Below are 23,031 nucleotides of genomic sequence, written 5' to 3'. Positions count from 1 at the left end.
GCCCCCCCTCACAGCCCAGCTCCAAATGCCACTTCACAGCATGTGACCTCAGGCTGACAGCAGACATCTCCGTGCCCTGCTTCCTGGACCAATGACGGGAAGTCACTGCCCCACCTCACTGAGATGTCCTGTGGGTTAAGTAAGCCAGTGCGGAGCTGAGGACAGGGCCTGGGAGGCACTATTGTTATTACTAGTCCTCACCCCAGGAGGCCCAACCGCACCCTGGGCAAGGCCCAGCCTGAGGCCCCGGCCCTGGTAGGCCGGCCAGCCCCAAACCCTCCCGCTGGCCCAGGGCCTGGCTCAGCGCTGCCACCTCTGTCCACCTGCCTAAAATGTCGCTACAGGACGCTGCCGGCTTCCTTCCCGCTGCAAGTGCTCAGGGCGTGAGGACCCAGCCCACCCCAGCAGGGCGGGAGAGTGGCAGCCCACCCACATGGGACCCAAGCAGCCACCCAGGAGGCCCTGAGCTTGCTGGGCAGGGTGTCACATGGCAGGAAACTAAGACCCAGCGGGCTGAGAGGGAGCCACGGTGCACCCAGGAGGTGACTGGCAGGCGGGGAGACCACACCAGGACCCCGGCTCATGAGCAGGCCCAGGAGACCCCTCTGGGCATCAGGTCACCCGGAAGGGCGCCCCCTCCCCTGCGGCACTGCCCACTCTACCCGAGCGAAGTTCAGTCAACCCCCCAGGTACACTTTTAAGGGAAATGTGTGGCCCAGACTTGGGGTCCCGGGACCCACAGCATCTGCACCACCGGGAACTGGTCAGAAACGCAGATTCCGGGGACCCCGCACCCAGGGAGGCAGAACCGCTGGGGTGGGGCCACCTTAAGGCAGAGCATCAGAGCTTCCCCACCGGCTCAGCACCCGTCGTACTGTGGACCCTCTGCACCCAGCCCATCCTGGGGAAAGTGGCCAGTCCCTGCCTCCAGCGAGGCCGTGCCACGCTCCACCACGGATCCTGGTCATTTGCCCTTCCATCTGCGTGCCGTGCCCTGGGACCCCGTTTTAAAGAAAGGGGCCACCGGCAGGCCAGCCTGCACCCACAGCAGAGCCCCGGGGGTTCCTGCAGGGCCCCCAGCCGGACGGAGAACGCCCATCAGCACAGTCCTTCTGCAGCAGAGTGGGGACCCAGCATCGAGGAGTCCCCCCACCCCATACACCTCCGGTCCACTTCCAGGAGCCTCCAGCCGACATCTTGACTCCAAGCGAGCCTTCCAAGCCTGGCAGGGGGTGGTTCCTGGATGGGGAGGCCTGTCTGGCGGCTCTCCTCCAGCCAAAGGGGTCAGGCAGCAGGGGCCCGGAAACAGAACCGCCCCAAATTCAGCTCTGGGACAGGAGTGTGATGCTCAAACAAGCGAGGACCCACATGGGGAAAACTTGAAAACTCAGTTAAAAAGTTTTGTTGACAAAATGTCACATGTTGTAAACATCTTTTCTGTCCTGCCACAAATAGGCTGCAGCTGTTTCGTTTTCCCTGGGGTTGGTGGAACGGGAACCCGTATTGGCCCTGCCTGTGAGCACGTGTGGGTCCGCGGGAGGCCCTGGGCTGCCCAGAGGCCCAGGTGGGGCTGGTCCTCATCTCGGCTGGGCTGCCTGGGTGGGAGGTGATGGAATCTCAGGGCTCTCAACACGAGCGCCTGGTCATTCTGTATGGGACTCTACCACGCCTGCTGCCGACGGCCCATCAGAGCTCGTTCAGACAACTTCTGACATGCGTCACAGCCATCGTGTGCCAACGGGCCGGCATGGCGGGCATCCTAAGGCGAATGGGTCTGTCAAGAATCTGAAAATTAAACCCCACGCTCGAGGTTTCAACCATAAACTCGTTATGCTCTGGGAACTATGTTTCTCGAAAAAGTGTCACTTTCAGGAGTGGCCCAGGTTCTTGGGGAAGGTGGTCTGATGGGCAGGCTTCCAGGACTGAGCCCCCGGACTGCAACTAGGGCAGCCCTCGTGTCCGGTGGGAACCGTGATCTCAAGACGTGCTCACACGGCTAAGAGCAGGGAACGACCTCGAACTCAGGAATTCTGCTCAGTGTCTGGATGCCACACGTGCTCGGCCAAGCGGCATCACCCACCACGCAGAGCGAGCTTAGACCAGAGGGACAGAGGGGATGGAGGATCGAGGGGATGAGGGGACAAGCGAACTCCCTGGCCAGGCTTTGAGCTTCCTGGGGACTGCCTGTTCCTGTCTTAGTCTTTAAGCCCCCTTTCTAACACCCCGAAGAACGTGGCTCACATGTGATAGATGAATGAATGGGTGAGTGAGGGTCATGGCCCCATAAATGGCGCAGCATGGCAGGGCAGAAGGGGAAACTCAACAAGATCCCACATCTGGGCCCTTCCCGGGAAGGCTGGAGTAGCCTTTGGGGCACCTGGGCCACCTGTTTGGAGAAATCAGATCCCGCGCCTGGTGGGATGGGTGAGGGTCACCGTGGACTGCCCTGCTTCCCAGCCTTCTCCTCAACACCTCTGTGCTTTAAAGGGTCTTGAGGACCCTTTCTGCTCCGGGCAGGTGGAAACCCGAGCCCTCGGCAGGAGCATGAGCTGGGGTAAGATGCGCGGACAGGGTGGAAGGTCTGACCCAACTCTTCATGGATCACAGGCTGTGTCACAACCCCTCTTGCGCGTCTCAGGGGCTCCACAAGGTGGGCGTGAGTCCCTGGTATTTAAGTGGGGCTCCTTTGGCAAAATTGGAGTGGTTAGTAAAACAAAACCCAGGCTTTTGCTCAGGAGGTATGTGTTTTAAATTGATTACAAGTATTTTAAATTAAATACTAACAAGGTAGTAGTGAAAAAACCACACAACTTACATTAATAAAGTTCCACATGCAAGACCCCTGCTAAGAGCTTTTCATGTTCATCTCATTTAACATCACAACCTTAGGCAGGCCCTAATAAAATCCCCTTCCTGAGGCGGAAAGAAACCAAGGTTCCAGAAGATTCTGCCACTTGTCCACATTCACAGCCAGGCTGCCCCAGCCCAGTCGGTACAGCCCCCAGCCCCCACCCCACTCCAGATGTTGGGGACGGGACCCTCTACTTGTCCCCAGTACCACCCACCACAGTGGTTTCCTGCCCCGCAAAACATAGCCCCGTAAAAGAGGCACCAGCCCGAGTCTTGGGGCTCTGACCCCTCACCCCTCTGAGCTCCCTAAGCCTCCTCTTGCAGGCCAAGTCCACTGGGGGCTGATGAGCCCACCTCTGAAACTGGGGGCTGGGGCCCCCTGCTCAGGTGCAGGGGTGAGGTCCTCCTGAAGTCTAGGGGCTGGCGAAGGAGGCCCTGCTGGGAAGGAGGGGCTCTCCCTTCCTTTCCTGGTGCCATGTCTCCTCCTGGCCGGAGGGTATGTTTCCATTTTACCCAAACCTTCCTGGAGGCATGAGGTACTTGTAGGGGGGTGTCCAGGACCAGCCTGAGCACCCCTCTATCATGCTGGGCTGCTTGTGGAAACGCAAACTTGAACAGAATGCCCACACACCCCCATGCGATCGTACTGATGGGCCTGGAAGTTTCCACTCATCAGGGAAACAGCCCCTAAATCGGGTCCCCTCCAGGGATGAACCCGAGCCGATGGAATCCCGCCCCAGAGCCTTCTGAGAACCGGGAGACTGTCTGGGCAGGCTGCAGCCGCCTCGGCCAGCCCAGTCCGCCTCCAGGACCAGCTGGCAAGCTGCCACCTCCAGCAAGCCCTCCGGACTGCCCGAGAGGCAGGTCCCTGCTCTGGGCCCTGCAGGGCTGTGACCCTCCTCTGGTACAGCCTCCACTGCCGTTTTCCTTGACCAGGTCTCTGCCCCACCCAGCTGCGTGTCCCCAGGGAGGGCAAGGATCTGTCCCTGGAGTGCGGGCACACGTCCTCAGGCACACACCCAAAGGAACCAGTCTGCTCGCTGCCCCAGGGGGCCTCAGCTACAGCTGCCCGGGGCACATTCACAGTGACCATCTGTCCTGACACAACACCCCCATGACCTGACAAGGACACGGCCTCAGAAGGTCCTGTTGTGCCCCCAACCTGGTCCTCGGGCTCCCCCCTCATAAAGGGGCAGGCACCACCCCATTCCCCTCCCTGCAGCTTAAAGCCTCAAACATCCGCCCTGGAAGCCTTCCTGCTGCTCTTTTCATCCTTCAAAACAGTGACCCCCCAGGGCCACCAAGCTCTGGCCACCATCCACAGGGACCCCCGAGCTGCCCACCCCAGCTTGGCCCGCAGAAGCCTCCCCCTCACATCCCGCCCAGCCTGGCAAGACGGTTACGGCCTTGACCCTCCACTCAGAACAGACTAGACTCTCACGGACAAAGTCTGAATTAGGGACCGTGAGGCTGTCCACCCCCAGGGTCTCAAGGACCCTGCACCCGGTCACTGCATGCCAGGGCCTCACTCGAGTCGGGAGGGATCTGCTGTCCCCGGCCCAGGAGCCCGTGCCTCGGGGGGTTGGACCTGGGGCCACCCGAGCGAGTCCAGAGCCTGGGCCCTTCACAGCTTGACCACCCACCTACTTCCAAAAAGGGTGTGCGGTGGCCACGGCAGGAGCATGGCTGGAGCCACCCACCTGGCCAGGCAAGGGGCTCGCACCCAGGCCTGGGAGGTGCAGAGAGAGGAGATCTCAGCCGGGCTGCTCCTGTCTGCCCCTCGGCCTATGCCCACTACAGCCCCTCCCTCCCTCCCTCCCTCCCTCCCTCCCTCCCTCCCTCTTTTCTCTTTCACTTTGCGGGGAGTGGGCCTGGCCGGCCAGCCTGCATGCGGGTGCCTGCTCCCGCTGGGGTACAGGGGATGGGCAAGGCTCAGGAGTGGGGCGGGGGGGGAGGGGGGAGCAGGAGGTCAGCCATTGTCTACCGAGGGCAGGAAACTACCAAAGCAGGCAAAATCAAGAGTGGGGGCAGAAGGGACTCAGCCAAGGGAGGGTGATGGGGAAGGAAGCAATAGGAAGAGAAAAATACAAAAGGAAATAAAATGAAAGGAGAAGATGGGAGAGACAGGAGGGAGAGGTGAGCAAGTGTGAAAGGAATCCAAAAAGCTGAAATGAAATCTCAGGGCTGTGGGAGTGGGAGGAGAGGCTGAAAGGAAACCAAGGGGCACAAATGGTACCTAGGCATGTCCGAATCAAGAAACTGCCTGCAAAACACAAACAATCACAGGTTAGTGAGGGGCGGGGGCCGGGCAGTGGGGCAGAGGGGCGGCCGCAGCGAGGGCAGGGGCAGCGCGGAGAGAAGCCGTCCGCGGCGACAGGCCCACTCTGAGCCGGGGAGGCTGCAAAGCGCGGGGCCTTTGAGCGGGGAGGAGGCTGAGGCCGCGGCAAAGCAGGTGGGCAGCTGAGGCTCCGAGGCCCAAGCCAGACCTGGGTCTCTGAGCCTCAGCGTCTCTGGGGGCAGAAGGGCCTGCCGGGTCACCCACAGGGCAGCCGGGCCCATCGCGGCTCCGAGGACGTCAGCCACGGTCCAGGGAAGAAGAGGGCCCTCAGGAGGAGCTGCCGGCCTGGCCAGCTAAGCCTCAGAATGTCTCCTGCCTGGGGCCACCCCCTGAGGAGCGTCCCCGAGATTTTCCAGGCCGGGCTGGGGTCGCGGCAGTCCTGGGGCCATACAGCAAGGGCAGGAGCCAAGCAGGGGCCAAAGCAGCTACGGGCAAGGACAACAGCCCCAGCCCAAGGACGTCCTTGAGCCTTGAGGGCCCTGACCGGCCCACAGCTGGCCGGCCTCACTTCCCACAGCCCCCAGGGAACAGGACAGAGCCCATCAGCGATGGGTCTTCTGGCCTCCAGGAACAGGGCGAACCTCTTTAGCCAAAGCCCCACTGACCTGGGGTCCAGCCAGGAGCAGCTGCCCCCTCCGCTGCCTGGGGACTGAGCCCAGGACGAGGTCCCCTGTGCCCTGCAGCAGCCGCGCTGGCCGGAGGACGGGAACCCAGAAACGCAGTCCTCAGAGCAGGGAGACCGTGCAGGGCGGGAGGCCCAGAGGCACCCCCGCCCCCTTCTCTCCCCCCCCACCCCTTCTCGCCCCAAGAATCTAGGAGTTGCCGGGGCAAAGGAAGGGTCAGAGGTCAGGGGAATGCTGAGGTCATTCTCCAGGTCCAAAGCGGCACTCAGCATGGCAGACAGAGCCCTCCCAGGCCCCACCTCCCCCGGGGTCCCCATCCCTGACGGCCCGGGCACAGCGGCCCGTGTCCCTGCAGGCAGCCCCTGCAGGTGGGCACCAGGCCCTCTCTGCCATGTCCCCAGGGTGTGTTCTCATGGTGACAGGCCCCCCACACCGTGCCTCACTGTCCCCTGCCCCGAGGTAAGCCCAGCCAGCCTGTCACGGTGCCCCCCGCCCCCGTGAGAACACCCCCCAGCAATCTTCACCCAACCCCTCCCCCCTCTGGACATGAGTGCAGGGTGAGTTTCTTCTGGAAGGTTCTGGGGCAGGGCTGGAACCAGAGCCACACCTGCCCCTGTCAGGGTCTCTGCCCCCACCCCCCAAGCTGCCCGCACCAAGGGATGGTTCCCTACAGCCCACTCTCCAGGGAGTCTATAAGGAAACCGAGCTCCGTCTGGACCCAGGACCCTTTATCCTTATGGATCCAGTTCTCCCTGCACGTGTGGGGTCCCCGCACTCCGCTCTGAGCACACCCAGCCCTCAAGACATCTTTCCTGCAAACAGCCGCAGAAGGCCGTGGAGACGCCCATGGCTCAAGCTCAGGGTCGGCTCTCGGCTTCTTCCTCCTGGGCCAGGTTGAGCCCTCGGGACTCGGGAGCACCCTCCCTGTGTCCCCGAAGCCCCAGAAAGCAGCATCTCAGACAGAGCCAAGCCCTCCGACATTCCCCGGAGGGCGGCTCTCAGCAGTCATGAGCTGCCTGCCCCGGCATGGCCCCCAGACGCCTCCCCCTCATATCCCCGCCCAGCCTGGCAAACCCCGACAGGCCTGCTTTGTCAGGGGCTGCCGGGGGGCCACATCCACCCGCCCTGATGCGGTCAAGCTCAGACTGCCCAGGTTGCAGAGATCTCGGTCATCACCTGGGAGCTTGGAAAGGAACAGCCCAGTGACAAGGAGTGTGGGCTAAGCTGTGCCGCTGGGCAGACCTCCACCCTGGGACACCAGACTGCCGACCCAGCTGGACCCTGAACTCCTCCAGGACTCTTGGCCCCAGCACCCCTGCCAGAGGGTACAGACTTGCCCGCAGCAGCGTGGTTGGGAAATCCAACCTGTTTGTCCGCCCCATGCTGCCTACTGCCCCATCCCGCCCACCCACCCACGAAACTCCCGAGGACGGGACCCAGCTCATCCACCGGCAACTCCCACGCGGCCCCTCCGTCGGGTGACCAAGTGAGCTAGCGACAGGATGGTGCGCAGACAATCCTGCCGGGGAAAGTCGCGGCCACAGGCACCCCTCCCTGCACCCCTTCCTGGAGGGCTCAGAAAGGAGGGCTTGGAAAGCTTTGGGCCCTTTGCTGGGCCAAGTGGGCGAGCTGAGAATGCACCCTGGGTCCTGACTCGGATCCTCCTCCAGGGAGTTGGGGAGCAGCCCTGCCGCCGCCCCCAGGGGACTCACCGGTCGTCCTGGGCCGGGTAGATGTATCCAGACGAGAGGATGTTGAGGGACAAGATGTTGGGGTCAATCAAGGACTCGTCGGTTTCCGGGGTGTTTCGGATGCGACCTACAGGAAAGCGGACAGGCCATGTGTCACTTCCCAGGAGGACAGGCGGCGGGCTGGGTCCCTGCTCTCCGCCTCTGCCTGGGCCGGAGCTTCCACCTGTGAGGCCACGTCATGTGGCTCCCCACGTGGCCACAAGAGCACCTGACAAAAGGCAACACCGGGGGGTGGGGGACAGGGAGGCCTACACAGGATCTGCACCTGCACATGGTGCCACCTGTCAGTGGGCGTCCTGCCATCTTTCTCCTGCAGCCTAAGTTCTGAGTTCCTCAGTTTCTCAGCCGTCGATAACTCTCGCAGTTATCTCCCCCACCCCAACTGATAAGATTCCAATCCCTCAGCCTAGGACTCACAGGCTCTCCTACCTGCTGGAAAAGGAAATCTTAGCAAGATGAGAAAGAGAAAATGTTCCCTTTTCTCTTTACACTTAAAAAAAGGAAAAAAGAAAGAAAAGAAACACTATCTGCGTCAAAAATCTCTCTGTAAGAAGCATCTCTATCAGAGCCCTCTAAGGCGCCCGCACTTAGGTGGGGGGCAGGAGTGACTCTGTAAACGGCACCAGAACGGCTATGAGTCAGAACTCCCTCCTGGTGGTTTCATTAATAATTTCGTGCTCTTGTAGAGATCCTTAAATTCACTGCTCTGCTTCCTCGAGGAATAAACAAATACTGACTTTTTTGTGTTAAGCCAGAAAGGAATCCCTGGCCTCTCCCCTCCTCCCCGCCCCCCATGCACGGAGATGAAATAAGACCCAACACCAGGCCAGAATTCTGAGCCCACACGCTGGGGCTCCACTTCCTGGAAGTCTCTTGCAACATTTGAGCTCTGGGAGGAGGCAGGTGTGAGCCTCCAGCCACGTGTCCCCGCAGGGTGTGTCCCCCATGGCTGGAGGCTAAGGCGGGGGGAGGGCCACACGGCCCCTGCTGGGGAGGCTCAGCTGCAGGAAGAGACCTGGCCCGTGTGCCAGCCTCACCCCTCCTCACCCCCGGGCGTGGGCTTCAGCGGAGGCTCTTCCGAGGGACTCTGTCCTCTCCGAGTCCGCCCAGGCGCTCCACCTGCAAAACTGATGCCCTCGGAGTCCCGGTCAGGCCGAGACATCCACTCACAGGTCTGCGAGTTTGATGCAGCCCAGAGGGGCAAGCCCAAACCCCTTAACCCAAAAGTGGGGGCCTTGGTGTTCCTGCCAGCATCTCCCCGAATCCCCTTCAATAGCACCCTTATCCCCTCACCACACACATACGCGAACACCCCTGTTTGCATTTTCAAATGGGATGTGGCCGGGAGAGCAGAGAGAAAGGTGGGATCCCGGGACCAGGGCCTGGCTCCCCAAGACCAGCGAGGGTGCAGCCTCTGTGCAGACACAGGGGTGCTGGTCACTACCCTAGGGGTGAGGGTGATGGGGTGGGGCGGCAGGGAGAGGTTCCACCAGGACCAGAGCTGGGTCAGTGGGCGGTGTAGACCCTTCCCTCTGGGCAGAACAGGCTCGGGGTGAAGGCGGCATCATTTCCCACCCACGTGCAGTACGTCCGTGAGCGAGTTGGGTGTCTGCTTCATCTTTCTCTTTAAACTGATGCAGAGTTTTTAGAGTCACCCTAAACAACATCTGAAATGGGGGTGTATGTGCTTGTTCTACCGTTTTTCTGACTTGTGTGAAAATAGATACGAAACGTCTAAAATAAAAGCATTTGTCCTGGGGCCCCCAGAACCTCCCTGCCCACAATCCTGCACTTCGGGTGCAGGACGATGGGTCCCTTGTCACAGTCCTGTTACTACACCCTCAGAACCCCCCCTACAAGCCCCCAGGGACACTGCCCTGGAGCTGTTGCCCACCAGCCACAGCAATGCCCCAGGGTGGGCCCTCCACGGGACCCTCAGCTCCAGGCCAGGGTGGCGTGGGCGCCTTCATGCTGATGACACGCTGGAATGGACAGTGGTCCCTATCCTTGAATGGAAACTGGGAAGACAAATTCTTTACAAAGAATCAGCAAAGGAAACGTTTCCAGTAGGTGAAAGAGTTCATGACATGAAGTTACAGAAGAAAAGCGTCTAAGCTCCTGGGTGATCTCTGTAAGTTGAACTGTGTCCCCCCAAAAAGACGTGTTGCAGCCCTGACCCCCAGAACCTTATTTGGAAATAGGACCTTGGCAGACGTGATCAGTCGAGATGCTATCACACTGGAGTCAGGTGGGCCGTCATCTAAGTATCTAGGCCCTGTGAAGACGGAGGACCGGGGTGATGTGTCTACAAGCCAAGGATTCCCTACAAACCACCAGAAGCTGGAAGAGGCAAGAAAGGATTCTCCCCTGAGGTTCCAGAGGGAGCGTGGCTCCTGCTGACACCTTTATCACAGGACTTGTGCCTCCAGAACTGTGACAGGATACATTTCTGTGGTTTTAAGCCACCAGCTTGTGGTACTTTGTTACAGCAGCCCTAGCAAGCTAGTACAGTGATTAAATAGAAATCTGGAATCATCACCTGAGGCCAAGCCCTTGTTTTCAGGTGAGGGGCTGGGGCACAGAGAGCCAAAGGCACACAGCAACAGGGGCAGAGCCGTGGTTAGAACGCAGGCGTCTGGCCAGGGGCCGGGGGTGAGCGGGGCGTCTGTGCTCTTCCCCCGAGGCCGCCCCCCCGCCACTCACCCACGACCAGCTCTCGCACTTCCTTCCAGTGGACGTGGCTGCCTGTCTCATGCAGCAGTGTCACGGTTATCCGTCTCTGGATGCCCTGCGAGGCACCAGGAGAGAAGACATGGTCAGATGTCCTGGGGTCCCTGGGTGGGGGGGGGGGTGCTCAAGGCTGGTGGGAGCAGCAAGCGCTTCGCACCTGGTGAAGCAGGAAGGTCCCCATGCACGGCATCCCGCCACGGTGGTCCACCACTGCAGGGATGTAACTGGGAGAGAGATGTGAGAGCTGAGGGCCGTGCCCCTCCTCCCAGCCCCCCACCCACAGCACACACACCCGGCCCCCAGGAGCAGAAGGGGTGAAAACAGGAAAACAGATCAGCTGCTCCCTCCAGCAAAGGTGGGGTGGCCCGGTCCGGGGAGACCAGAGTGCCACCACGTGCCACCTGGCCCCGCCCCTGGACCCCACCCTGCTCCACAACCCCAGAGGACCCCAGCCCATCCCCAGCGTGGGCAGCACCAGCCTTGGGACTTACTCGCCATTGGCCTCCAGCTCGCAGATCTCGAAGTAGACCAGCAGGTCGTACTTGCAGTGGCAGGGCCCGGGGCAGGGCCGCGTCAGCGTGCTGAGCTTGGTGGCGGGCACTGGGGGCGACAGGGGAGAAGCACACACTGGTAGGAAACTGAGAAGCCACGTGCCGAGGGCGCGCTCAGAGGGGAGGCCAGGGAGGGGACGCCTCAGAAGCAGTGAGGTCGTTGCCCTCCAAGATAAACCACCAGCGGACCCCTCCCCCGGCCCCAGGGTACGCCCCGCTCTGGGTACCGATGGACCTGGGAACAGACGTGACCGTGGGCTTCCTTGTGCCCAGCGGGAGGAGCACTCAGCCACACACACCTGGGCACAGGCCTCTGAAGAGGGCAGTACTTGAGCCCCACAGAAGCAGCAGGACAGAGGAGCCCTGCCTGCTCGGAGGCCACACGACCCGCCCAGGATCCTCTGCTACACCACCCTCACCCTCAGCCACTGCACCAGCCCAAGCACCTGCCTCCAGCTCAAGGGGCCCCGGCCCTCGGCTCCCACTGCCCTCCACAGCCCCTCCTCTGGGCCAGCCCAGAGGCCGCTCCTCCATCAAGTCCCACCTGAGCCCCACTGCTCCACTACAAATGTGCATCTGGGTGTCCCCCTGGAGGCTGCAGGGAAGGCTCAACAGCCCAGGAAACACAAGGGGCCAACCTAAGACCCACAGAGAGGCCACGAATAACGTCCACAAGTGGTCAGCAGGCCTGGAGGGGCTGGCGTGCATCCCCGAGGCACCCTCAGTCCACAGACCACCATCTTACGGGGACTCGGGGGCGGTAACGCAAGGGTCACCGCGGACGCGGCCCAGGAAGCAGCAGACGCACCTCCTGCATGGCCCCCCTTGGGCACCCATGCCGGGGACAATGCCCCCCAACCTCAAGGCGGGCTCCTGGGCTGCGAGGGCCTCAGCTGCACCGCCCGCCCCAGTGCTGACGCTCCAACCTTCTAGTGACTGTGTCCCTGGGCTTCAGCTTTTGTCGTGAGGGCAGGAAAACACCCTATAGCCCCTTTTAACTAAAATCCACCCGATCTCAAGAGCTCTTCCTCCTCCCACCTGCTCCTGGGGCTCTGGGTGCCAGGCAAGGGTGCTGACCGTCCGGTGCTCTTCGTCCAGGGGCCCCACTGGCTTGCCCACCACCAGCCTCAGCCTCCCGTGGACCAGCTTCCTGGTCTGCCTTCCACCCCAAACCTTGTCCATCCTGCGAGAGTCAGCTCAGATGTCCCGGCACCACTGAAGCCCCTGCCCCCCACCGTCGGCGCCGGGCAGCCTCACGGGACTCTGGGCAGGCACCACCTGACCGTTGCCCTGCTGCCCTGTGTGTGCCGAGGAGTAGAGGACGTCCCTGTACCTTCGCCCTGTGCCCCCCGCTCCAGTGTGAGCCCCTTCCTCCGTGGGGACCCCATGAGGCCCAGCAGGGGCAGGGTGGCCCCAGGAGGCCGGGAGAGCACCGACCCATCACCAGGACTGCGCTCGGCCTTGGAGGGGCCGCCTACACGGGCACCCACTTGCCCAGGCGTGCACCCACGAGGGCCCCGCCTACCTGGCTTGGACAGTGGCATGACCCGCGGGAAATGGCGGCGCGAGGGCCTCAGGGGGCTGCGGGGACAGAAGCACCAGTGTGAGGTGACCAGAGACTGGCGCCTGCAGGACTCCAAGCAGGAGCGGGCAGCCGAGGGCAGGGGCTGGCTGGGGAGGCTAGCAGGCTGCCGACACCAAGCCCGGGTCTCCCTCCTTCCCTCCCTCCCTCCCACAGGGCCTGGGCAAGGCCCGGTCTCAGGCCCTCCACCAGCTCGGAGTGAGAGGGGGGCCCTGCAGGACCCTAGAGCCCACCTGGGAGGCCCCACGAGGCCCCAAGAAGCGGGGCAAGGGCCAGGGGCTCCCAGGACAGGGCCCCCTTGGCACTCCCAAGGACAGACAAGGTTCCTGGGGCCAAATGCCCCGATACCAGCTCCTCGCTGGGCCCTCTCTTTCCCCGACACCCCAGATGCTTTGCTCTGGGTCCCTCATGTCAGCTGAGAGGAGAGATGGAGGTGGCAACAGGGGGTCCCATTGTCCCTGACGCCCGTCGGCTGTTCCCCCCAAGCTCCGGGTGGGGTGGCCTCAGAGGGGACTCGCCCGACCCATCAAGTGAGCCCCCGGCAGGCTGCAGCAACGAGGGAGCAGACGAAGGGCCCTCATTCAGTCTGGGGAGCTGAGGACTCCGGGACACTTCGGCGGAGTTCTCGGGGGGCCACAGAAGCCATCTCCCCGTGGGCCACCCCGGCCTCCTCCAGCCCAGCACCCGGCTCCCCTCGTCCCCAGGATGCAGTCTGTGCGCAGCCTAGGCTGAGGTTCTGACAGCGACGGTCTTTAAGAAACCCCTCCTCAGTCCTCAGGGGTCATCTCTGACCCGCTCTGGGTCCTGCCGACCCGGGAAACCGGCCGCCCGTAGGCAGGGAGACAGGTGTTGGGAGGCGCACGGCTCTGCAGCCGCCACACCAGGCCCGTCCAGGGCACGGGCCAACCCTGCTGGCCAGGAGGTGGAGAGGCCCTGACCCCCATGACACCCTGACCCCCCTGACCCGGGGCCGCTGACCTGAGCACGTCCTTGCAGAGGGGCGGGAATGGGTGCTGCTGGTAGTGACCGAAGACCTCGAACACGATGGGCTGGCTCTTGATGTACTCGATGAAGGACTTGGTCACCTCCACTGCGATCTGGAGGGAGGTGTGGTCAAGCGGGGGAAGGAGAGGCACAGAGATAAGTGCCCAGCCTCCACAAAGGACCCAGCACTCCAGGCCCAAATTGGAGACCCCCAGCCGGGCTGACCTCTGCCCACGAGGGGGGGCAGTGCTCCTTGCCTAGGTCTGTCCAGCCCACCTCTCCTACCGTCACACTCCCAGTGGACAGGCCACCGGGCAGCGGCCCTAGGGCTCGCTCCCCAGGACAGATGGGGCTGGGGGCCACTAGGCTCAGCTGCTCTTTCAGAACATGGAGCTGGAGGGGCGTCTGTGATCCGCTCTGACCCTTCTCGGGCCCTCGCCCACTCACCAAGAGTTATGGGTTGAATTGTGTCCCCCCTGATTCACATGCTGAAGTCCTAACTGCCCCCCGCACGCATGTTTAGAGACAGGGTCTTCACAAAGGTGATCAAGTTAGAATGGGGCCCAATCCAACATGACTGGTGTCCTTGTAAGAAGGGGACGTTTGGGCACAGGCACGGATGAAGAGATGACGTGAGGACACAGGAAGAAGATGGCCGTCTACGAGCCAAGGAGAGAGGCGGGGACAGATTCTCCATTACAGCCTCAGAGGGAACAGCCCTGCCCACCTGGATCTTGGGCTTCCAGCCTCCAGGGCTGAGAGGTGCTAAGTCTTTGCTGTTGAAGCCCCCAGGGTGTGGGGCTCTGCTGGAGCAGCCAGGAAAGGAATCCACCAAGCACACCTTCAGACCTGGCGTCACTTCACTGCCTTAGAAACCATGGGAGCCCCTCTTCCCTGAGGGTCAGGACAGGCTATAGTCCGCAAGGCCCTTCTGAGCAAGGTCCCTGTGCCTGCTTAGGCCACACCCCCACAGCCGGGCAGCCCAGGGTCAAACTCACACTCCCTGGCCTGGCCCCTGAGGCCTTGCCACCTGACAGTTTCCGTCATGGCCCCATTTTCCTGCCTCACACCAGGAAGTCCCTGCTCTCCTGACAGCCTGACTTGGAGACACTCCCCGGCCTGGAGCTTTCCTGGCCTCTCGGGCGTCTGGCCGGGCATCCTGCAGCTCTCCGCGTGCCCTGCCCCGGCCTCAGCCCCAGCACCAGGCCAGGGTGGCCTCGCCGGGCACCCCAAAAACTGCTCATCCACATCTGCCCAAGGCTCACTGCAGGGAGCCCTCGGGGGCTCTGATCTGCCCCCACCCCCAGTCTTAAACCCACCAAGGCCCCCAGTGCCCAGGACAGGGCTGGTGCTCAAAAGAGAGAGAAGCAGTGACAAAGAGAATGAATGAAGCTCAGGGAGCCCGCACAAAGCCCCGGCCCCCAGGAGGGGCCGATCATGGCAGGGGAGAGGGGGGCTCTAAGGACATACGTTTTGGACGTGGTAGAAGCCGAGTGGGGGCCCCCTCCCCGTGTTCTTCAGGGGCTCCGTAGAGAAGGCCTCGTCATGGCGATGGATGAAGCTGTGAACGAGGAGGAGATGTTTGGCGGGTGTGGGGCCTGAGCACGGGGACCCACAGCCTCCAGGGGGTCAGCAGGTGCCCCCCGCACCTTGCCGAGACCCACCCGCACAGCCCGGCCCCGGTACAAGACTCACTTGAACTGGCAGAAGATGTCGGCGTATTCGGCGGAGATGCTGGACGCCTGCAGGACGGTCACGCGGAAGGTGAAGGTGCTGCCCAGGCCGAGGTGGTCCAGGGCGGCATCCAGGGGTCCATCCAGGGCGGCTTTCTCGGGGCTGTCCAGGAGGCCCTCCGGGGTCACCGCTGCTGGGAGCCAAGGGCAGAGGGGCATGGCGGGACCCGAAGGGGCTAGAGCCCGGGCTCAAGGGCTGGGCTTCACCACCCGTGCCGGCTAAGAGGCGGGGAGGGGGTGGGGGGGACGAGGAGGAACTCCAGGCCCTCGCGGGGCTGGGCCGTGTCCCAGAGCCTGTCCCAGCAGCTGCGGGGACCCACCTGAGCAGGTGTTGTTGTTGACCTCATCGGCCGAGGGCCCCGCGTCAGCGCCCTGGCCCTGGCCCTCCACGATCCGCAGCTCCTCCTGGGAGGTCCCTGAGCGGGACATCCCCACCACGGGGCAGGACTCGGACTGGAACTGTGTGGGCAGGGGACAGAGTCAGACAGAGCCGGCCTGGGTGCGGCCACTAGAGCCGCGTCGAGGACCGGGAGCCTCGTTCCAGGCCTGCCCTGCCGTGGGCGGCAGCCACCTCCCCAGACCTGTCTCCCATGCTGTCATGGCCTATGTTAGTCTACCAAGTGGAAAAGGAAGGTGGGAAACGGTCTCTGGCCTTAAGTTCTGTCCCCTCTCCCCAGCCAGTACCCCTCCCTCAGCTCCTCCCCGCCGTGGGCAGGACGCAGTGAGACTCTCCCACTGGCTATCAGGGCCCTGGCCAGGTACCCCGCCACCAGGTGCCCCCATAGCCTCTGCTGCCCCGTCCATGCCCCCCGTGCCCCCGCATTCTCTGCCCGATGCCCTCTGCCCCTCCTGTGCGCCCCCAGCATTGACGACCCCTCCAAGAGGGACTGCTGGGGGGCTCTGGGCCCAAGACCTCAGAAGCACTGAGGTTCAGGGTGGGGCGGTGGGTGGCCGGGTGGTGTCAGGTTAGGAAAGGGCCTAGAGGAGAGAGAAGGAGCTGCCCGCTCCGGGGAGCACCGAGCGGGACCCCCCTCTCTGCCCTCTCGCCTGAGAGCAGAAAGGGGAGCCCTGGAAGAAAGATACTGTCTACTGTTCCCCCGAGTGAGGCCCGGAGTGCTAAGGTCGGGCTGGAGGCCTGTCTAGTGGCGTCCACGGCTGCACCACCCTTGCACGCTACCTTCTCAAAATGCTGGTCGTCAAAGGAGATTTTGGCGGTTCCCGACTGGCGGACGCCGGAGCCGTAATCAGGGGCCTCTTCGTCGGCTGAAATGGGAATGGAGCAGGTGGTCAGGGCCCAGCTTGCCCCCCGGTGGGAGTGGCAGAGCTGCCCGGTGCGGGGAGGGCACGGGAACCAGGACAGGTTCTGACCCACTTTGGGGGGAACCCCAACACTGTCAACTGGCTCTGGAAGAACGAGGGCACCACCCTGGGCACACTGACCCCCAGCCTGTGCTAGCCCAGGGGCCAGAGGCAGCCACGTCCTCGGCACAGCCTGCTCTGATGGGCCCGCGAACCCCACATTTTCAAAACAAAACCTTCAACCCCTGCCCCTCTCCCCCCCCCAGCCCCGCCCACCCTCCCCCACCTGTCCTGGCCCAGACTCAGATACTCCAGCAGAACCCAGGGGCCCTCCGGGCCCTACCTCCCCCTCAGCAGGGCCTGCCCCACCAGGTCCTCCTGGCTTCCTCTGGGAATCGCACCTGTCCCTCTGCCGCCACCGTCACCCATCTGGACACTCAGTGTCCCACACGCTCTCACACCCCCTCCTCCACAGAGTTTGGGATTCCCCGCTGTGCTTGGGACAAAACCCTAACCCAACCCTATTCCTGCTGCCTAAAGGACCCCAGATCTGACTTCCCACAGACTCCCTGGCCCCCAAGTCCAGCCACTCTGGCTAAATGCCACCCCAGCAGACTTCACAGACCCCAGGGGGCTCCAACTCTCTGTTCCGCGGCCTTGTCAGGGTGCTAACACCACCATGCTCTCCACCCTGGCTGCCCGAGGGGCCGTGGCTCTGTCCCACCATCACCCAGGGCTGGCCCAGGGCCTGTGCACAGCAGGGCTCCGTGTTGGGAGACTGGATCAGCCGACCCCTGCCATGGTCGAGGGCAGGGGCAGGTGTGACTTCTGAGACCGCTGAAACAACACCCTGTGGCTTTGTAAAGTTCCCTCTCCTCCACCACAGCCACTAGACAGGGGACGTCAGGTGTGGCCCAAGCACAGACATTGTCGACCTATAAAGCAGCCAGCTCAGTGGGATCCACTCAACAGGGCTGAGCGGGTCAGGAAGGGCCAAGGAAGAACCCAGGGAGGACAGAGCCCCCGGAGATTGCAGGGGCAGTGTCCCCGGAGGGATGAGGGTGGCACTAGATGTTCCCAGCATCCCTGTCACCTGGCTCTTCCCTAGAGCCACCCTCACCCCCCACCCCAAGCTCCCCCTTCTCAGCTGGGTCCCCAGGGGCCTCGGCACCATGGTGACATGACTGGGAGGTGCTGGAAAGAGCACCTGGAATGATGGGGTAGTGAGAATTTGGCGAGGGGGGGACCAGACATCCAGAGTGGGGTCGCGTGAGCTGTCCGGTGGGAGTACAGGCCACCCAGGTTGCTCACACTCCGAGCCTCCCTGTCTCGGCCTGGAGCCACTCCGCTGCCACACACTCTGTCTGTCCTGCCCGGTTCTGGCCCCAAGGTGCCTGGGCTGCTGAGACGTGTAGAGGAAAGAGAGTCCTGTGGAGGCGCCAGGGGCCCGAGGGCAGAGAAGGGAGGAACGGACGTTACAGTGCGAGCACCTGGCCCTCTGGCCGAGCGCTCCCACATCTGTGTTCTCCAATGATCTCTCCACATTCCTGCCGCTAAGAAACTTCAAAGTGGATGCCATTTTCCAGGGAGCAAACCCAGGCTCAAAGGCGTTGTGTGGCTGCCCACGGCCAGGAGGGGGTGCTGGGAAGGTGACTAGGCAGTGAGAGGGGGGTCTGCCTCTGCAGTGAGGGGGGCTGTATCGCCAGGCCCACGGTGGAGGGGGGTGTTCATGGCCTCTGGGGACACAGGCCAGCACATAAGAGATCAAGGGGTCTAAAGGGGGCAATGCTGGGGAGTCAGGAAGGCTGGGGGGCTGCAGTGGGCAGGGCCGGAGCTAAGGGCTACAAGTCTGTGCGCCTGCCCTGGGGCTGAAATGGCGGTGGAGGGGGAGTGGCGGGGGGCACCTCTGCGCCAGGCTGGCTCCGTGGGTCCACCTGGGGCTGCCTGGTGGGAGGCCCAAGCCAGAGTGTGCTCAGACAGCCCTGGGCTCGGCCTGCACAGCCCCGGAGGCCCCAGCCGACCAGGAAGAGTCCAGGAGGCCAGAGCCAGGAGCCGGGCAGCAGGGGCTTCTCCCACGGGGAGAAACAGAGGAGGCCAGGGGCCTGGGTGGGGCTGGATGCACGCGGACCACCATGTGAGGCCCGCAGAGGTCTCCCCACCCAGGGGCCCCATCGGTGAAGGGACAGAGCCAGCCCGGGCTGCCCCGCACGCACCTGAGATGGCCTGGACGGCCACGCGGAGAAAGCCCTTCACCTCGCCCTTCTCGCTGACGATGGCCACACGGTGCACCAGGGGCACGGGGTACAGCAGGTTGCTCAGGTACACGAAGGCCCTGGGGGGAGGCAGAGGCCGCGGTCAGGGCCACCCCGCTGTGCGCTGTGACAGGCGGCAGCGGCTGCACGGCCCGGGCTCACGACACAACACTGCAAAGCAGAGCGAAGCGGGCAGCCAGGGTGGCAAGCAGCAGGGCGGGTGGGCAGGCAGGGCACTGCGCTGGGCGGGGTGGGGAGAGAGGGGTCCTCGGCCGCAGAGGAGACAGGAAAAGGCGCAGGGACAGGGGGCACGGGCGCCGGCGGGAGCAGAGGCTGTGGTGAGGGGGTGGGCCAGGGCGAAGCCCACGGCCTGAGCAGAGAACAGCCGAGGAGGGAGGTTTCAGCCTGCTTCAAGGAGGAGGACCTGGGACCCGCCTCGCTGACCTACGACCCTCACGCTGGTGCTGATGTCCCCCCCGCCCCCATCTCCCCACCCGTTTCCCAGTGGCCCCTGACGCTTGCTCACGGACCCCACGACGGAATACGCCTCATGATTCCCTCTGAGCCCCTCCAGGAACACAGTGGGTGGGAGCTCCATGATGTCAGCAAAGCCAGGGCACCCCCCCCTCACCGGGGCCTGGGGTCCGGCTGAACGGAGCCCTGAGGACACCCCAGAAACCGTGGCACTGCCTGGCACGGCCCCACCAGCTTCCAGGGTGCCCAGAGCGCCCCCTCTCCTGTGCAGCTCAGCTGTGCACCCAGCTAGTGCCAGCACAGACGGGACAGAGGCCACGTCACCCCGGCGGTGCCCCTCTCCCTGAGCCGGCCAACGAGTGGGAGTCACATGGGCAGCCAGGAGAACAGGGGGGTCCCTGGAAGAGCCTGTGCTGCCCCGCCGGGTGGGCGGTCTGCTGTGAGCATAGCTCCTCACCATTCGGGGCACCCTCCTTTCGGGGGGCACCCTTGCCTCCCACCCTGCTCTGCCCTCCCCTCCAGCCCAGAGGAGCAGACCTCGGCAGCCCTGAGCTCTCTGGGCTGGGGGTCCAGGGGGTGGTCCTGGGGGAGGGGCACGGCTTGGGCAGGATTTGGACAGAAAAGGGTGGGAGGCGCTGGGGAGGAAGTGCAGAGAGTGGGGCGAGGGAGGCCCAGGGCCTCGGCCAGGGATGGGGGGAGGTGGGAACACAGGTGAGAGCAGCAGGGAGGACAGTGGAGGGGAGGTGGGAGTCTGCTGGCCAGGTGGGCGCTGGCACCAGGTGCATGGCCGGTGGGGGAGGCGGAGCTGGGAGGACGGGAGGAGAAGCGTGTCATCCCAGTCACCCTGCCCCTCTCCCAGGCTGAGCCGCTGGTGTCACCCCACGCTGAGAGCTCCAGGGTCCCCACTCTGGACCCCCTGTGGTGAGAGGCACGGGGAGGGGCCCTTCCCCGGGGGCCCTGATTACAGGCCCTGGTGTCCCCTCTCAGCTGGGCTCCTGATCTTGCCGTGTCTTCCCGCCACCCTCCCCCCGCAGGAGGTCGGAAATCTGAGCACCGTCCTGGCTTTTATCTCAGATCTATGAGTTCTACCTCAAAACTCTCTCTGAGATCCGCCACCCAGCCCATCACCCCTGGCCTCCCTCCCGCTTCCTTCACGGCCTCCACAGCCGCCAGAGGGGACTCGAGGCGCGACCAGACCCGCACCCGCCGTGGCCCCCAAGCTCTTTGCATCCAAGAGGCACCTGAGCCCCTGCGGCAGCCCCGCCCGCCCCGCTCAGCCCCGCTCTGGCCCCCGGCGCCCATCTCCCTGCTCCTGCCACTGCCCCCAGCCGCTCCCATCTCCGCATCCAGTCCGCCTTCTGCACGGCTCTCCCTGTTTGTCTGAATTCACTAGTAGGCCCATCTCTGTTGACCGCTTTTCGCTTTCTGGGCACCCACAGGCCAAGGCAGGCCCCAGTCAGGGGAGGGTGTGCTGCCTCCCGGGCCTGAGTGTTATCCGGGCCGCCCTCCGGGGGCCTCTTCCCCAGCACAGTGCCCCTTCCTTCCACCAACTCTTTGGGGGCAGCGTGTAGATGGATCGCGCGGCGGTTGGCGGGGGCCTGGGGCTCCACTGCCCCAACCACCCACTAAGGCGAGCCCCAGCCCTGGTCCCAAGAGGACACTGAGGCCCAGAGAGCGGAAGCCCTCGCCACAGCAGCAGAGGGCGCCAGCAGGCAGGGGCCGACCGGGGTGGGCTGCTGGCCTCGCCCAGCACCTGCCTCGGGACGGGACGGCGGTGGCCTTCCCTTGCCGGGCACCTGGGCTCCTGGCCAAGGGCCTTTGATTGACATTGGGAGTGGGAAGGGGGCTACCATGAAACGAGCAAAGTCATGAGGTCCAGAAGGGGAAACGGAGGGGGCCCAGGACTCAGGCCGTGGGAAGAGGTGCAGACCCTGCTCGGCCCCTGCACCCGGAGGCCTGTCCCCTGGGTTGGGGCACCGCCCAGCCACCCCACCCTGCCTGAGAGCGCTTAGGGAACTAGGTAGGACAGCCCCAAGCTGCACGGCCAAGTCAGCACCCACCCTCCAGCAGGTGCAGGACCTCTTCCCCAGGGCAGGACCCCTTCCCCGGGGCACTGCCCGCTGCAGAAAGCTGGGTGTCGGGAGGCTCCCAGGAGCCCCAGGCACGGCCGAAGGGAGGGGCCGCGGCCTGCCCACTCCACCCGCAGCCTACAGGGAACCCACAGGAGGACCCTCAGGAAAGGCGGGGACACCTCTGGTTGTGGGCTAGGTGAGGGCATGGTGCCAGGCATGGGGGTGCTTAATCAGCACAGCTTGCTCAAGGGAGAGTTTAAGGGCTGTCCAGGGCCACCTGGCCAGAAGGGAAAGCCAGGCTCAGGGCCGCTTCAAAGCCCCCGGCCCACCCAGGGCTGCCTTCCTGAAGGGTCAGGGGGCAATTCCACAGGGGTTTCAAGCTCCCAGAAGGCCACTCACAGTACCCTGGAGGCGACCCGGGACCGCCCCTGAGGGGCAGTAACGGAGGGGCAGGAGGTTATCCCTCCCCTTTTGAGTCCGCAAAGGCCAGGCCAGAGGGAATCTGAGGCACTGCACAGAGAAGTAAACTGAGGCAGGCGCCAGACCCAGCCCAGGTCATAGGCGAGGCCAAGGCAGGTGGGCCCCCTCCTGGCTCCCCCCCAGGGCCTCACTGCTCCACCAACCTACTGTGGTCTCCTGGGGGGCGCTTTCTGCCACATGACCCACCCGTGGGCACAGACGCCAGGGTCCCACACATCAGAGGGGGCTGCGCCCCTCGTGTCCCAAGGCTCAAACAATCCCATTGGCAGCCCGCGAGACTGAAAACTCTGGTGAAAAAACCGTCTGCGCCTGCCCCTCCAAGCTCACGGGGGAGGCACTGGAGCCCCCAGCACCCTGGGCGGCAGGTGCGCCCGCGTCTCCTCCGCTCACATCCCAACACAGAGACCAGGGCCCCCTCCAATGACACATCTTATTTGGATTGGCTACGTCTTTCTCTCTTAGGGGCACAACTACGGTGCCGGAGAGCTAAGACGTCATGCTAGAGCTGGTGAAATACGCCATTCCTGCCCCATTTCACAGGTGAGGAGATGGAGGCTCAAGGACATTAAGGAAGTTGCTGGCAGCAGAGCCCCAGCTGGGATGAGACCCCACAGGCTGGCTCCTGTGCGGCTCCCAACCGTGTGGACACCACGCTCCATTCCCCACCGGCTTAATTAATGCAGCTCATTAATTAAGTAAATCAAGCCTTTCTTGATCTTTCAGGATTTCCCCAAGTGAGAGGGGCAAGAAAGCCCAGATACTTCTGGCATTGAAAACCGCCAGGGCCGGGGGCCCCGAGGGACCCCTTGGTTGGAGGTTGGGTTTTACAATGAAAAAGACGCCTGGAACCCACGGCCATGCCCACCCTCTCTGAACTTCGTTACTCGCCTGTGGACGGCCTGCTCTCACGCTCACTGGGGCGCCCAGGTGGGTTCGCGTGCAAATCCAGCTGCGGCTCTGGGGCCGGTGCTCCCAGAGGCGGAGGAAGCCACACTGCATACTCTCTCCTTCCTGCTGCCCCTGGTCCCCGTCTGACCGGTGACAGTGACCGGTGCACTCATCCAGGAGGGACCCCTGGGGCCTAGCAGCCACGGCCCCTGCTGGCAGCACCAGCCTCGAGGGCAGGGGGCGGGGGCCGGAAGACCCCAGGCCCACCCCGCCCGGCAGCCCCAGAACTTGAGGGGATGGGGCCCACGCTGCAGAAGCTGGGCCTCCCCCTCACTGCCCACCAGGTGCCGGAAACAACCTGACGTCAGCACCCGCCCCCCTGGGCCAGAACAGCCCAGCCCTGTCCAGAGGACCCTGCCGGCCA

At 63.7% G+C, this 23,031-nt stretch overlaps 1 protein-coding gene across 5 annotated transcripts in view; it reads right to left on the bottom strand.

Moving 5' to 3' along the window:
* KIF1A (kinesin family member 1A) overlaps window positions 1–23,031 on the bottom strand; it is a 92,288-nt gene that overhangs the window by 12,657 nt on the left and 56,600 nt on the right. For 3 of the 5 annotated variants that reach the window (XM_082396470.1, XM_082396471.1, XM_082396473.1), the window contains 12 exons: window positions 18,655–18,773; window positions 16,320–16,405; window positions 15,463–15,601; window positions 15,105–15,273; window positions 14,880–14,970; window positions 13,404–13,522; window positions 12,369–12,424; window positions 10,784–10,892; window positions 10,450–10,516; window positions 10,266–10,350; window positions 7,524–7,629; window positions 5,087–5,113 (listed from right to left, as the gene is read on the bottom strand). In XM_082396470.1, the coding sequence (XP_082252596.1) occupies window positions 5,087–5,113; window positions 7,524–7,629; window positions 10,266–10,350; window positions 10,450–10,516; window positions 10,784–10,892; window positions 12,369–12,424; window positions 13,404–13,522; window positions 14,880–14,970; window positions 15,105–15,273; window positions 15,463–15,601; window positions 16,320–16,405; window positions 18,655–18,773 (1,173 nt within the window). The remainder of the gene's footprint in view (window positions 1–5,086; window positions 5,114–7,523; window positions 7,630–10,265; window positions 10,351–10,449; window positions 10,517–10,783; window positions 10,893–12,368; window positions 12,425–13,403; window positions 13,523–14,879; window positions 14,971–15,104; window positions 15,274–15,462; window positions 15,602–16,319; window positions 16,406–18,654; window positions 18,774–23,031) is intronic. The other 2 variants (XM_082396472.1, XM_082396474.1) reach the window with 1 other exon arrangement.

Source organism: Balaenoptera borealis, assembly GCF_965194805.1.
Source record: "Balaenoptera borealis genome assembly, chromosome: 6".
NCBI classification, from domain to species: domain Eukaryota; kingdom Metazoa; phylum Chordata; class Mammalia; order Artiodactyla; family Balaenopteridae; genus Balaenoptera; species Balaenoptera borealis.
This window is presented reverse-complemented; position numbering and strand designations above follow the sequence as displayed.